Source organism: Tachysurus vachellii, chromosome 5 (assembly GCF_030014155.1).
Source record: "Tachysurus vachellii isolate PV-2020 chromosome 5, HZAU_Pvac_v1, whole genome shotgun sequence".
Taxonomy (NCBI): Eukaryota; Metazoa; Chordata; class Actinopteri; order Siluriformes; family Bagridae; genus Tachysurus; species Tachysurus vachellii.
In genome coordinates, this window is record NC_083464.1 from 2,342,534 (window position 1) to 2,358,761 (window position 16,228).

The window sequence follows — 16,228 nt, forward strand, 5'->3', positions numbered from 1 at the left end:
GTTTGTTTTATCTACTTATCTATTTCCTTAACTCTGTAACTATACACTAAAGGTTAGAGCGTCTGACAGTATGTATATGCAAAGGTTTTGGCACCCCTTCCCTAATTCCAGGTTAAGTTCTGTGTGAAAAACCCTAATAAAGTTCACATTAATTAAAACGCTGATATAAATATACATCTGTAAGTTAATATCATAACCACTGAGCTACTATTTCCCTAAATAGTTTATCCAACATATTTAGAGCTAATATTATACATAAACAGTATGTATCCACCATTTCTGAAAAAAATAATGGATGAATTAATTTGACGCAAACAGACAATAGCTTCTTTCCCCCACAATAGGCAGTTCTGTCCTTTCTTACCTGTCATCCTATCTACACCTCCTCACACTCAGGTACTTACCCCAGAGACAGGCCACCCTGTGTTAGGTTGCCATTTTATCGGCTTAACCATGATGTAAATCCCCAACTCTGGGAGTGAATCATTAGAAATAATGCATTTATTATTATTATTAATCAGTCCACAATAACTACTGCACCTAGGGATGAATATCCGGCACTTTGCACAATAACTATTGGACTTTAATTTAAAAAATGCCTTGAAAAATATATCCATGTTGGATTTTATGCCTTTCCTGCCTTTTTCACTTTATAGTTCTATTCAAAATCCTCATGTACTTTAATAAAACTGTATCCTGGAAAGCCTTTTGGCACGCTGAGGAAAGTGTGATTCATTGTGATCGCCACTAGAGGTCAGTGCTGCTATAACAATGTGCTGTACATCTCCACTATAGAACAGGAGCTGTGTGTTAGATACTGAGTGACACTTTACAGTGTGTTAAGACCTCAGCTAGAGTCACACAATAACATAAAAGTGACACCACCATGTAAAGTAAATATTTAGAAGGTTAATTCAGTTCAAATCAATTCAATTTAATTTATTTGTATAATGCTTTTAACAGTGGACATTTTTATAAAAGTTTACCAGTGACCAGCTCTCAGAGGTTTATCTTTAACCCATACATTAAGAATATATTTACAGAGTAAAAAAAAAAATCAATTTGAGCTTCATTGATGGTTCCCAGATTAAAAAACATAGATCTTTCACAATAGAATAAAAATACAATTAAAAGCAAAGGAATGTTTAAAAACCAAAAGTATTTGCACGTTATTTTAAAATATAAGCATATGCTATTCATTATATCGATCAAGAAGCTTCCTAAAGATCTCAAGGACGTCGTTTTAAATCGAACGGAAAAAGCTTCAGAGCTGCACAAAAGACCTTAAACATCCCTGTCAGTATTATAGATCGGACAATGCGCAGGTGAAAAGTTTATACAATCATCTCCAAGCAAGACCTCACAACGTTCTGTCAGTCAGACTAACAGTGAGACGGATGTCTATAACTGTGCACTATATGGTCAAGTGAACTTGTGTAACCAGGAGCTTTAGAACAACTTAAAAGTACGAGCATTATTTCTGAATTCATTCTAAAAATAATATAAACTCCTTTCTAACAAAGCAAACAGATAATCAGATAACAGCAGTTCAAAGCCACCTCCATGTTCATCATCTACTGTACAGCAGATCTTCACTGAGCTTCACTTAGGAGAGCAAACCTATGAGACACATGAAGCAGAGATGACAGGCTCCTGTGCACCGGCCTTAGGGTTAACGGTGGCTTTTTTGACTGTGCTGCTTGGTTGTAATCCAGCAAAAAGCCAAAACTAAGGCCATGAAAGGAGACGTGAATGAGATAAATCACATCGGTAAAGAAGCAGAAACTGTGGACATGATGGATGTTCAAACAAGACAAAGACCTCAAACACACTGGTTTCTATGGCGGGTTCATGAAGTCTGGGAGCAAAATCTAAACAATATAATGAATATACGCCTCCACCTTGTGTGTGTGGAGTTTGCATGTTCTCCCCGTGCCTCGGGGGTTTCCTCTGGGTACTCCGGTTTCCTCCCCCGGTCCAAAGACATGCATGGTAGGTTGATTGGCATCTCTGGAAAATTGTCCATAGTGTGTGATTGCGTGAGTGAATGAGAGTGTGTGTGTGCCCTGTGATGGGTTGGCACTCCGTCCAGGGTGTATCCTGCCTTGATGCCTGATGACGCCTGAGATAGGCACAGGCTCCCCGTGACCCGAGGTAGTTCGGATAAGCGGTAGAAGATGAATGAATGAATGAATGAATAATGGATATAGAAAAGAACAATGTTTTTAAATAATACTCATATTTTAAGAGAAAACAGAATCAAAAGTAGTAATTAGGACGATACATTTTCTGGGGGGGAAACAAATAAATTAATTATAATCTTTTGAGCTTTTTTTGTACACCATTTTGCTTATTTTTACTAAGGGTGGCAATATTTATGAGCACCGTATGTATAGAGGCAATATGACCAAAAAAGGATAAAATATAATATGTATTATGCAATTTTAAGCTGATTAGTAAACGTTTGCTTTCTTTCAAGCAAGCTAAACCTTAAAATCCCATTATGCAAATGACTTCAAGCTGATTGGTATTTCTTTTGTTTTCATTTATTCTTTAAAGCTTACTGTAAGGACATTATGCAAATTAATATGCAAATGATATTTGGATAATTAGCAGAAACTGTTAGCTATCATTGATTTCACTTTATGAGCTGTAAGAAAAGGGGGGTTTATGTCAAATGCTGGATAATTAGCATGTAATTATGCAAATGATTTATGTAAATGACTATTGCTGCTAGATAAATACTCTGTGAATTATATTCATAGTCAGGTTATTAACTTTGACATACTCAGGATCAGGATTTGGCAAATATGTGAGTTATTTAATAAATAATCCACAATAACTTACAATAAATATTAATAAATTAATGAGAGTTTAATTAATAAGTTACATATTAATTGTTTAGAAATAGTTCATTACTAAACCTAAACTAAAGAAGATGCTATTATGCAAATGACTTTCTCTAAATTTGTGGATTCTACCTTTCATTCGTGGCTGATTTCTTTTAAGATCCATTATGCAAATTAGTTATGCAAATGACTTCCATCAGTGCTTTTTTTGCCACTTGGTGGATTCTGTTGAAAGTTTGAGCTTTTACTTTCAGAAACATTATCTAAATAGATTATGCAAGCAATTAAACTCCACACATTTATTCATAGTTAATCAATTCAGTCAATAAAGTCACAAAATAGAGCTGTCTGGACTGTCACAGGTCCCTCCAAAACCCAAAAGTTTTTTCTCTTGGAATAGAATTTTACTCTCATTAACATTAGATTTATCTCACTCTCTCTCTCTCTCACTCATTTTCTACCGCTTATCCAAACTACCTCGGGTCACGGTGAGCCTGTGCCTATCTCAGGCGTCATCGGGCATCAAGGCAGGATACACCCTGGACGGAGTGCCAACCCATCACATACACACACACACACACACACACACTCTCATTCACTCACACAATCACACACTACGGACAATTTTCCAGAGATGCCAATCAACCTACCAGGCATGTCTTTGGACTGGGGGAGGAAACCGGAGTACCCGGAGGAAACCCCTGAGGCACGGGGAGAACATGCAAACTCCAAACACACACACACAAGGTGGAGGTGGGAATCGAACTCCCAACCCTGGAGGTGTGAGGAGAACGTGTCTTCACGTTCTACATACTATTCTACATAACTCCTATATGTTTATGCATCTTTAAGCGAGGCTGCCAGTACAACAGGAGCTCAGAGGATTTTTTCAGGAAAACATTTTATTCTTTTATTTATTTATTTATTCATTTATTTGAAAGGGACAATGCACATCAATCAACATTTTTTGTTTACACTCAAAATGTAAATGTGTCAGAATTAGCTTTTCATCTGCAGTCCCTTGGCAGGTCAACACAATATCATAGTACAAAAATTAAACACATGAAAAACACAAAACAGATTAAAACACTAAATAGATAATAATAAATACAATAGAAAAATGGGCAGTACCAAAGATAAAATAAGTTAACTATTGATGATTGCAATTTTGTGTGTTTTTAATCCATTTCTTGAGTTTGAGTATAAATGATGAATAGCTGGTGCTCTTTCTGAGTTCAGTAGGGAGACAATTCCAATAATTTGAGGCCCGTACTGAAAAGACTGTTTGACCAAACTTACTTCGCCTATACTGTATAACACAGTCTCCCCTGGTAGCTGCCCTGAGATACCATGATTTTATTTATGGTTGAACTACTGTTTAAGATTCATTATGTAAATGTCTTTGTGCTGTTAGCTTTGAGTCATGTTATAGCCTGTTAAGCATTAGCAAAAAAAAGGTGCATTCCATATATATGTGTGTATATGTACAGGATGTATTAGATTATATGATGGTGATGTGGCTGAGTAAAATCTGGTTTATCATTCTCTCTCTCTCTCTCTCTCTCTCTGTCTCTCTTGCTCTCTCTCTCTCTTTTCTCTCTCTCTCTCTCTTGCTCTCTCTCTCTCTCTCTCTCTCTCTCTCTCTCTCTGTTTCTCTCTCTCTCTCTCTCTCTCTCTCTCTCTCTTTTCTCTCTCTCTCTGTTTCTCTCTCTCTGTTTCTCTCTCTCTCTCTCTCTCTCTCTCTCTTTTCTCTCTCTCTCTGTTTCTCTCTCTCTGTTTCTCTCTCTCTCTCTCTCTCTCTCTCTGTTTCTCTCTCTCTGTTTCTCTCTCTCTCTCTCTCTCTCTCTCTCTCTCCTCTCTCTCTCTCTCTTGCTCTCTCTCTCTCTCTCTCTCTGTTTCTCTCTCTCTGTTTCTCTCTCTCTCTCTCTCTCTCTCTCTCTCTCTCTCTCTCGCTCTCTCTCTCTCTGTTTCTCTCTCTCTCTCTCTCTCTCTCTCTCTCTCTCTCTCTCTCTCTCTCTCTCTCTCTCTCTCTCTCTCTCTGTTGCTGACTCCCCAGACCATGTCCTCAGGGTGTGTAAGACAGAACATTTAGCTTCAGGCTTCTGCTGGAGGTGACACTTGTCCTCACTGGAAGAAATCAATAATGTCTGTATTTGAGCTGTCACTAAGACCAGTCTTTAAGGACTAATTAGTGACTCTCTCTCTCTCTCTCTCTCTCTCTCTCTCTCTCCCTCTGTGTGTGTGTGAGATTTATTCCAGAGCTCTAGAGGCATGTGGATTTTTAATAAATGGCACTGAGTCATGCAAAGCAATGTCAGTTTTTTGTGTAGTTTGTAGAAGCCAAAATGTCCTAACTGAATGTATTTGTTATCATGAGTCATTTATAGACACTCAATTAATGTAGGTTTTGTTTCAGTTTGATGCCACAGTGATGCACTTTGAGGGTGTGTTTTATTCACAAGAATCTTCATTCAGAATTTTATTGTTACTGAGAAGAATATGATCAAAGCAAGTTTGTGTGGATATCTCGATAGCCTGATGCTACTAGTGAAACCATGGCAACCAGCAATGAAATAAAGATAGACACATAAACTACAATAAACTACCTTTATTACTCCATTATTTACAAATGTTCAAACCTTTGTTCTGTAACTAATAAAAAAAATTCGATTTGTTGTCATCGGACCAGAAACACAGCAGAGAGAGATTAAGAAAAAAAAGGTTTTATGCAAACAGGAAACAGCTAAATAAACATTGTTGGAGTCGCTTCATTTTTAAACCCAGAGAATGAAAAATAATGAATGTGTGTAATAGCAGGAATGAGAGAAAGTGCCTCCAGAAGTTTTTAGGATTTTCCTGTCACAGGATGAAAGGGATGATGGACATACGGAGAGCAGGATAGTCTTTAAATTCCTTTGTGTAGGTTTTGTGTTTCCATCTCGCCCATATTGTCATCTGAACAAATCCGATCAGCGTGAAGACAGCGACTGACCGAGACCAGAGCGACAACACAACATACACACAGTTACACAAAAGTCTTAGAAAGTCTTAGTCCTTATGAACAAATGTCTGCATTTGTTCTGCATTTTACTTAAAACATCAACACAACTTCAACAAAATCTGCATCATCTATAGACAAGCCAAAGCTTAACCTGGCATATAACGTAGTCTAACCCAAACCCTAACCCAGCCCTAACCCAACACGTAACGTAGTCCATCCTTTACCCAACACATAACCTAACCCAACACATAACCTAGTCCATCCCTTACCCAACACATAACCTAACCCAACACATAACCTAGTCCATCCCTTACCAAACACATAACCTAACCCAACACATAACCTAACCCAACACATAACCTAGTCCATCCCTTACCCAACACGTAACCTAACCCAACACGTAACCTAGTCCATCCCTTACCCAACACGTAACCTAACCCAACACATAACCTAACCCAACACATAACCTAACCCAACATATAACCTATTCCAGCCCTAACCCAACACCTATCCTAACCCAACATGGAACTTAGTCCAGCCCTAATCCAAAACGTAACCTAATCCAACACTTAACCTAGTCCAGCCTTAACCCAAGCGTCTGCTTCTGTGTCGGATTTCACAAGTCTGCAGTTATGACGCATATTTTGAGCAACAAAAAAATTAAACACGGTTTATTTTAATGTTACAAGAGCATAATCTTAGAATTTAGAATTACATTTAAAAAAAAAACTAACTAAAATAAAATACATTTAAATTAAATATTTATTTTCCAAATCTACAGGGAGCCGCAGGGATGAAAGAGCCACTTGCGGCTCCGGAGCCGTGGGTTGCCGACCCCTGACCTATACAATCCCAAACCAAACACGTAACCTAGTCCAGCCCTAACCCAACACCTTTCCTAACCCAACATGGAACTTAGTCCAGCCCTAATCCAACACGTAACCTAACCCAACACTTAACCTAGTCCAGCCCTAAGCCAATACATAACCTAGTCCAGTCCTAATCCAACACGTAACCTAACCCAACACGTAACCTAACCCAACATGTAACCTAACCCAACATGTAACCTAATCCAACATGGAACCTAACCCAACACGTAACCTAACCCTAACTCCTAGGGTTCTCCTAGCTTTTAACTGTGGTCCAACCCTAACCCCAATTCAGCCTACCATAGCACCACCATAACATTAGTCCAACCCCAAACCAACATGTAAACTAATCCAACACTAACCCCAATCCAACCTTAACCCTATCTCTACTGTTTTCTAGTTAACCGTAACCGTAACTCATGTCAAACCCCAAATCTATCCCATCTAACCAAATTCAAATGCTACAACAAACACCATAGTCACCAAATACTAGACAGACCCAAAACTAAGTGCACCAATAACTCAATCTTAATCCTCAATCATTGTACATTCCTAAAAGTAATTCAGCATTAAGACTTAATCCGTAACCCTTTTCCAACCTTGTACACTGCCAAATTTAACCCATACTTTAATTATAGCCCAACCTGAAAAGTTATAAAACCCTAAATCTAGTCAAGTTATGAAATAGTGGAACCTTAGAAGAGCCTAGCTACATCTCTGAGTCAAAACCTAACCCTAATATATCTTTACTCTACACTGACGCACTGATACCTACTGTATGCTGGCTTTAGTCTGAGGTTTAGTTACTCTATGGTTTTAATACAAACTGCTGAAATCTCACCTGGAACACACTGAGTCATGATGGAAAAACTCACCCACACTCCAACCTGCAGATCAGACAGAATATTATTACAGTTAGAAGAGCTCATAGTATGTTCCAGGCATTTATACTACAGAATACTTTTCAGACCTCATATGTATAGTTGGGGCAGGAAACAAAGAAGAAAAGCCAAGTGAAGGGGTTTTTAGAGGGATGAGGAAAACTTCTGTATTTGGCTCCTGCTAACCAAACACATCAGACAAACAGTCAGAGCAATGCAACAGAATAACACTGTGAAATGATCTAAACCATAACTCCCTAAATAACCGTGTTCGTTCTTCTTTTAAAGACCTTAGTAATAAGCTAAGGAAGAAAGAAAGACAATTGTCCCCTCTTAGACACTTACCCTCTGCTCTGGAGGTGTTGAGTGACCAGTGAATAGAGAAATTTCCCACCTCACACAGCTGGAATTAAAATAAATCATCACTCCACTTCTGTCTGACTGAGTTTTAACATTTTAGGAGATATTTATGTCACACAAATACACACCATGAACGTGACGAGTGCACAGGTGATCTGTGGTTGTCCATAAGCTGAAAATGAACAAATATAATACATGGCATTAAAATAGGGTATGTTTTTTTAACATGAGTGAGAAAGCAAAATGTCAGTGCTGAGTCATGACTCACATGGTGGAGTGTAAAGTGGGTGATTAATGTAATATGCCAACCACGTAGCAAAACCCCAGTAATACACACAGTTCTGTAAAATAATACACCCACACACAAAAACAACATTTTATCAGGATAAAATAATGAAAACGGAGAAAATGAGAAGGGGCTAATATGGGAAAGAAAGAAAGAAAGAAAGAAAGAAAGAAAGAAATCTGTGCTGCCAAATCGACTAATCTTCATCAGTTCTCATCCTCATCAATCTTCCAGCACCCGCTGACACAGTCAACTACAACACACTACTGTTAATACTCATGTTCCCTAGAATTCTGCTCCATGAAGACTCTCCACTGATATCTGAAAAGGTTCAGTGATTGCTCTTCTTCTGTTCTCCTGCTATACCTGCTCTCTTGAAGAGGTTATGTACTATGTATAAGTTTTCATACCACTGATATGCTGATGACACTTACGTTTCTGCTCAAATCTCAGCAGGTCCAGCAGACAACTCATCATGAATAACAGACCACCAGCCAAAATTAACCCCAGAAAAACACTTAATGTAGTTGCCCTACATTCCTGATGATGCATCATCACATCAAGATCTAGTGATCTACCTAGAAGTTCGAACAAGGGATGCACTTATTTCCAGGGATTTCAGCACAGCGTAACAGGTATTGCGTCATCGGGGAGGCGTGGCCTATTTGATAAACTAACCCTAACCCTAACTGTAGTTTTTGGTTGTTTATTTGTTTTCAAAAACATCTTAACTGTAAGATAATAAAGCATAATAGATATAAAATATAAAATCTACCTGTAGGACTGTTTTGTCCTTCATTATCCATCGTAGGCACACTCTTTTTTTATAGAGGGCGTTTTATAGAGGACCTCCAGAAACACGCCCACTTTACGTCATGGCAACGAAACCCCTGGTATTCAGTGAATGCCTTTTGGACAGATCAAGATCTAGTAATATAGTGATTTACCTAGAAAATGGATTCAGCCTTGTCCTTCTATGCTCATGACTGCTAGTTATTGTGACTAGAAATTGTCATTGCCAGCGGTTGTTTTCTTTGATTATGACAAGGACAGAACACAATAAACTGTGAAACCTTTTTACTCTTGCCTGTGCCTACCAGCGTGATACTTTATACTTTAAATCTCTCAAAACTCAAAGTTCCACAACACCACACAGGCTGCTCAGATACTTTTTCAGTCTTTTGTCATCTCAAGATTGGACTACTGCAACTCACTGCTTCCAGGTCTACCTATGAATGCAATTAGTTCTCTGCAAATGATCGAAATTGCAGCTGCATGACTTGTTTTCAACCAGCCTAAATTCTCCACACCACCCTACTGCTGCGCTTCCTCCACTCGCTTCAGATTCAAAACACTGACGCTTGCCTACAAAGCCAAAAATGGACCAGCTCCCTCTTACCTTAAAGCCCTTATCACTCCTCGCACTGCACCTCGCACCATCAGAGCTACAGCACTGCTCGACTGGTCCCACCATCTCTCATGGTAAGAGGTAAGTATAGTACAAGACTCTTCTCTGTTCTGGCATCGAGGTGGTGGAATGAACTTCCCCTAGGATATCTTCAAACAATGTGTGAAAACCTACTTCTTCATAAATTACTCGAACTAGCAGTTTCTCCCCTGTTTATTGTAACTTTTTTATTAAACTTTAAACAGTGATTTTAAGCACATGGTGTCTTAAGTCTGTAACCTAGTGAACCAAAGTTAATGTATTCGATGATTAAAAGCACTTTTGTACCTTGCTCTGGATAAGAGAGTCTGCCAAATGTTCTAAATGTAAATGTAAGTGGTAGCTGAATGTGTTGAACAGAAGGTTGTGAGTTTGAATCACAACGTCACCGCCTAGAAGTGGTTAAGGTGTTGGATTACTAATCGGAAGGTTGTGAAAGTGAATTCCAGGACTACTGTGGGTCATGTTGCTCAGTTGTATAACTGAGATAAACATTGGTTGCTCTGAATAAGGATGTCTGCCAAATGCTGTAAATGTACCTGGAGAACTGTCAGATTTCACCATCTGTCACTGCATGCAACATTAGAATAATCACAAGCAACCAATTGTTCTTTTACTCTTTCATAACTAAACAGATTCATACTCATTCACTCAGGCTTCTTCACCGGGTCCTTGCCATTTTAAACTAAACTGTAACTTGCTCCTGGCAGGTCAGCCTCTGTAGACAACTTTAGGGAGAAGCAACTGTTCTCCTTCTCTCAGATTGCAAAAATGACCCATGGAAGCTCTGCCTTAAAGCACCTTCTGACCTCTGAAACTGATCCAGATTGCATCTTCTTGACTTGTTCACTCTCACTCTCACTCATTTTCTACCGCTTATCCGAACTACCTTGGGTCACGGGGAGCCTGTGCCTATCTCAGGCGTCATCGGGCATCAAGGCAGGATACACCCTGGACAGAGTGCCAACCCATCACAGGGCACACACACACACTCATTCACTCACGCACTCACACACTACGGACAATTTTCCAGAGATGCCAATCAACCTACCATGCATGTCTTTGGACCGGGGGAGGAAACCGGAGTACCCGGAGGAAACCCCCGAGGCACGGGGAGAACATGGAAACTCCACACACACAAGGTGGAGGCGGGAATTGAACCCCCAACCCTGGAGGTGTGAGGCGAATGTGCTAACCACTAAGCCACCGTGCCCCCCTGACTTGTTCACAATCTCCCAAATTTCACCACTGCTCAAATGGACCAACCATCTATCAAGGCATCAAGGTCATCTCTTCTCTTACCAAGGACATGGAAAGAACTTCACCACCCTTTCCAAACAGCTTCAGTCTTCAAATGCATACTGATGACCTACCTCTTCATTGAGTTAAATAAACAGAATCTTGTTTTGTGTGTTGTTCCAACTGTACTAACCTTTTTAGGCCAAAAGTACTTGTAGTTCCTGATCTGGAATAGAACAGTAATAGGATTCTAGTAGTAGGAAGTTACAAAGCATACTGTATCTTCGAGTAACTCTGGATAAGGGCATCTGCCAAATTCTATAAATATAAATGTAAAATGTGGATTATGGATTAAAACAGTGGTGTGCATAAGTATTCAACCACCACCCAACTAACCCCCAACCACCCAGCCACCCCACCCCCCTATCCAACCCCCCCACCAAGACCTTGTACTTGCTGTATAGTGTTATACATGGTGTATTGCTATTTGGAATAGAAGAAGATTATAATGAAATATGGAACCAATTTGAGAACAACAGCAGAGCTAAACCAAAACACCCCAGGGGTGTTTGTGTGTGTGTGTGTGTGTGTGTGTGTGTGTGTGTGTGTGTGTGTGTGTGTGTTTATGTGTGTGTTTTTTAGTACTCACTCTTATGATGACCAAAACAGGCAAAGTTCCATGGGTGAAATGATGCACAAATACTGTCTCCATCAATCTCTTTATGTAATGGAGAGTATGACACACACATGCCAGACTGAGAGAGAATGATTAAGAAAGTAAAACAGATAACTAGGGAGCACTGTTATTAAAAATGCTAGTCAGTGTCTGATGAAGTATCTGGAAGCATACCTGACTACAGGATGGGGGCCAGGTGGTGTGAAGGTGTGTGTATGTGTGTAGATGTAGGGAAGTCGGAAATAGAAGAGCAGGTATATCAGGAGCGGTCCTACGTACTCCGACAGAAACACCTGCACATGAACAGCATACGGTCTCATTCCACTGCACACACTTTACTTAGCGTACATGATTACTATAAACATTCCTGAAAAAGTCTAAAGCTGAGTCGAGTGAAACCAGGAAGTAAACAGGTTACAGCCACACTGTAGGTCATACCATGGTCCAGCCAAAGCGAGGGCCAAGATCTTGGAGATACAGCATGGCTATTGTACCCACAGGTAAATTCTGTAAAAGCTCCTCGTCTCTGAGCTCGGCTGATTCTGAAAGCAGAAATACATCAACGTCACTCAAGACACAGTACAAATAAAATATAAAATATACGAGCCAATCATCTTCCAGTATGGAAATGTGGTCCACACAACACTAAGAAGGAGAAGGAGATGATGGAGTGAGCTGTGAACTTATCCATGAAGTCTGAATTACTGAATTACTGAATGACTAAGAAAAATAAAGGGGAAAATGTCACAGAGAGTCAAAAAGAAAAGTAAAGTGAAAACAATATAAAAAGAGATGAAAATAATGAAGTGATCGGGAATAGTACGGGAGAAAGGAAGAAAAAGGAAATGGAGAATGAGAATAAAATGAAATGAAATGAAAAAAGAAAAGACCAGAGAGAAAAAATAAGTAAGACAAAAAAGTAAAAAAAGAAAGAATTCAGTCAATTATAATCTAATTAAAATCTGTTCATGTAAATATTTCTATGTTGTATATCGTCGCTGTCAGACGGAATCCTCGTATCTCCAAAACCGTTATTTTTCAGGAAATTAAAAAAACGCCGTACCTTATCTGCAGTACACAGGGTTTAGTCCGCGTTGCAGTGGATTGTCTTGTGCTAAATTCCTGTCCTCAGACGAGCACCAGAACTAGCGGGGGTCAAGATTTTTTTTTCTTTGAGCCCAGTGTTTTGAAGACATTTACCTCAGAAGACGTGTTGATTCGTTGCGACTCTTCTTGAGGAGAAATATGCCGTGAAGCTCTCCCACGGAGTGAGGAAGAGGTGGACAGTTGAAGTGTCCAATGGAGTTATGAGATTTGCGCTCAAGCTATTTTCAAGACTTTAGATTGTTTAATAACTTGTAAAAATAACAGACCCACGTGGGGACTGACCAATAGCATCGATATGTGAAAAAATATGAAATTGACCAAATTTGGACATACGAGGTTTCCGCCCGACAGCAACGATATGCTGCTGTGTGTCACTTAAGGATGCATTTAATGTTGTGGAAAGTCTTTAAAACGAGTTTGTCTCTTTTCTCAGAGAACTTCAACATATCAGCAGTTACATGTGATTTTAAACTATTAAAGCCATTACAAGTCCCTGTGAATAAGCTGGTACATGCACTGTTTCGTCTCACTGCACACGTCTACATCAATGACACAACCCTAGTGGTGTTTATTTTAATCTCTGGGAGGCGTGTTATTATCTAAATTCAGTGGTTTTTATATGACTCAGTGCTGAGATAAAGATCTGAGTTAATGTAAAATGAGAACACTTTAAAGTGAAACTCCTGTAAAAATCCCTCAGCGGAACGAAAACCTCAAGTGAAACAATTCATTTATACGAGCTCACTCTGTACGACCTTTATAACACCTGCCTCAGAGGTGACCTAAAAGCTTTTTTTTAGAAGTCTTGTTGGAAGATAACCCATTTAACATGATGAACTCTTTTATAACACACACACACACACACATACACACACACACACACACACACATGCTGTTCTTGTCTATTCCAAGTGTTTAATTATTAATTGTTGTATCAGAAGGTTTGATTGAAATGTTAGAATGTGTTCCTCTCACTGGGATGGAGTTTGAGTGCTTGTCTTGTTGGATACAACTGAGGATCTGGAATCAAAGAAAGACAAACATTTATTTATTTACCATGGAAATGTATTAATATCAATATTATACTCTGAAAACATTGATGATACTAAAACAGTATACTATTGAAACTATTATAATGTGACTATATTCTATGCTGAGATTTTGCACTATGCTCTGACTATACATCTCTATCTCAGACATATACTCTACATACGATTCTGTGACTATGCCCTGGGCTATGACTATATACATTATACACTATACACTATGATATGACTATATACACTATACACTATACACTATGATATGACTATATACTATATACACTATACACTATGCTATGACTATATACACTGTATATTATGCTATGTCTATATACACTATACAATGACTATATACACTATACGCTATGTTATGACTATATACATTATACAATGACTATATACACTATGTTATGACTATATGCTCTATGTTATGACTATATACACTATATAATGACTATATACACTACACACTATGCTATGACTATATACACTATACAATGACTATATACACTATACACTATGCTATGACTATATACACTATACAATGACTATATACACTATACACTATGCTATGACTATATACACTATACACTATACAATGACTATATACACTATACACTATGCTATGACTATATACACTATACACTATACAATGACTATATACACTATACACTATGCTATGACTATATACACTATACACTATACAATGTCTATATACACTATACACTATGCTATAACTATATACTCTATGTGCTATGCAATATGTTATGACTAAATACACTATGCTGCAGTTACAGTATGTATACTATGTAATGACTATGTAATATGATACAAATAAATACTGTTTATTAACACTAACACTGTTTATCACTATTTATTACACTAAGACTATTTATTATGATTTGACTATCTAGCTAATTTCACTGTAAATAAAGTCAAACCCATGTTGAATTTAATAAGTAATACTTAAATGAGACAAAAATATTACGAGAGACTTACAGACTCTATCAAAGAGTTGTTTAATATCACCGATAGTGGAGTGATACTCAACCTGCTAACACACACACATACACACACACACACACACACACACACACACAAGCAGACCAATATTGTAAATGATAGAAGAGTGACTAAACAAACAAACAAATAAAGAAAGAAAGAAAGAAAGAAAGAAAGAAAGAAAGAAAGAAAGAAAGAAAGAAAGCTAAGGTTTAAGATAAAATGAAAAAAGGATTTATACCGGTTAAATATCCTGGATGTAGTGTGTTAGTGCAGTACTGACAAAGACCTGTTATAAGACAGGTGTAATTACCCTGTCCAGAAAACACAGCTGTTCTTTGGTTTGATCATCCAAAATCTCCACCTGAAGGAACACAGACACAACGTTTGCTTATCATACTGACAGAATGTTGCTGATTTGTTTATTTCACCATAAAACAGCCTGGGTTTAGAGAATGACAGTTTCCTCTGAATCCATCACAAAACACCAGATCTGTATCTTTAGCATCTTTGTGAAAATATTGTCACGGATCCCAGTCTTTAGAAGATAAGAGCTCTGATAACACAATCTGATACAAAAAAAAAATATTCCTAATATGAGTATTTTGCTTGATCAGCTTCTCCTTCAAACCGTGAGCACGCTTTGTTTACAGAAAATCAATATACAATGTGAACGTGTAATAAAACACCCTACTGTACATTATTAGGATATTGGATGCTGACATTAATGACCTGATTTAGGAGCGTAACATGAGGAAATTTCCCTGAGAAATGAAATCATTCACTGAACCAAACCTCATTTAAAGAAAATCTATATGTCTTGAATTCTAAACATCAGTAACATCTACTAAACTCCAGAACAAAATACAGACCAGTTCATTAGCTCTGATTCTTCATGCTCTGTGTGTGAATATTAAATCCTACCTGCTTCATCCTGCATGGAGAAATCGCCCACCTCCTGCCGTCTAAACCTTACGCTCTGTCCTTTATGGCGTGTGAGTCTCTGAGCTGACGCTCTGAATCCGTTCCTCTCTGGATTCAATGCTTCAGAAAGTACAGGATGTCCTGATTAGCCTTCATAAGGACATCATGAGCAGGACGCTAGAGCCTAAGAAAACGCTCACTCACGTTCTCACCTTCACCTCTTCAGTTACATCACACCTGACATCGTGCATTTCTGTCAGGACTACAGAAGAAAAAAAATCTCCACATTTTCTATATATGATTCAATTAGAGAATGAGAGAATCTAGTGTGTGTGTGTGTGTGTGTGTGTGCGTGTGTGTGTGGAGTAATTTGTCCTAAAAGCACTGCAGGCCTAGAGATCAGCAGAACTGTCACGCAGTAAAACCGGAGCGCGTGATGGGGTGATGTCGCTCTGCTAAAGATTTAGAGATTTCGAGGTTTAAAGATGTCCTGAGTGCAGAGGAGGAGAAGAGGAGTGAAAAAAAATGAAGTTAAACCCAATGA

At 38.5% G+C, this 16,228-nt stretch overlaps 1 protein-coding gene across 1 annotated transcript; it reads right to left on the reverse strand.

Annotated features, from left to right (window-relative positions):
• Window positions 1-5,528: 5,528 nt before the first annotated feature.
• On the reverse strand, window positions 5,529-15,730 carry tecrl2a (trans-2,3-enoyl-CoA reductase-like 2a). The gene is made up of 13 exons (XM_060869511.1): window positions 15,685-15,730; window positions 15,074-15,124; window positions 14,758-14,809; window positions 13,691-13,735; window positions 12,047-12,150; window positions 11,783-11,901; window positions 11,582-11,687; window positions 8,229-8,301; window positions 8,089-8,132; window positions 7,946-8,003; window positions 7,690-7,778; window positions 7,561-7,606; window positions 5,529-5,836 (listed from the first exon to the last, which is right to left on the reverse strand). The coding sequence occupies exons 1-13, from the start codon at window positions 15,691-15,693 to the stop codon at window positions 5,709-5,711; spliced, it is 924 nt and encodes a 307-aa protein (XP_060725494.1). The 5' UTR covers window positions 15,694-15,730; the 3' UTR covers window positions 5,529-5,708.
• Between the last annotated feature and the right edge of the window lie 498 nt (window positions 15,731-16,228).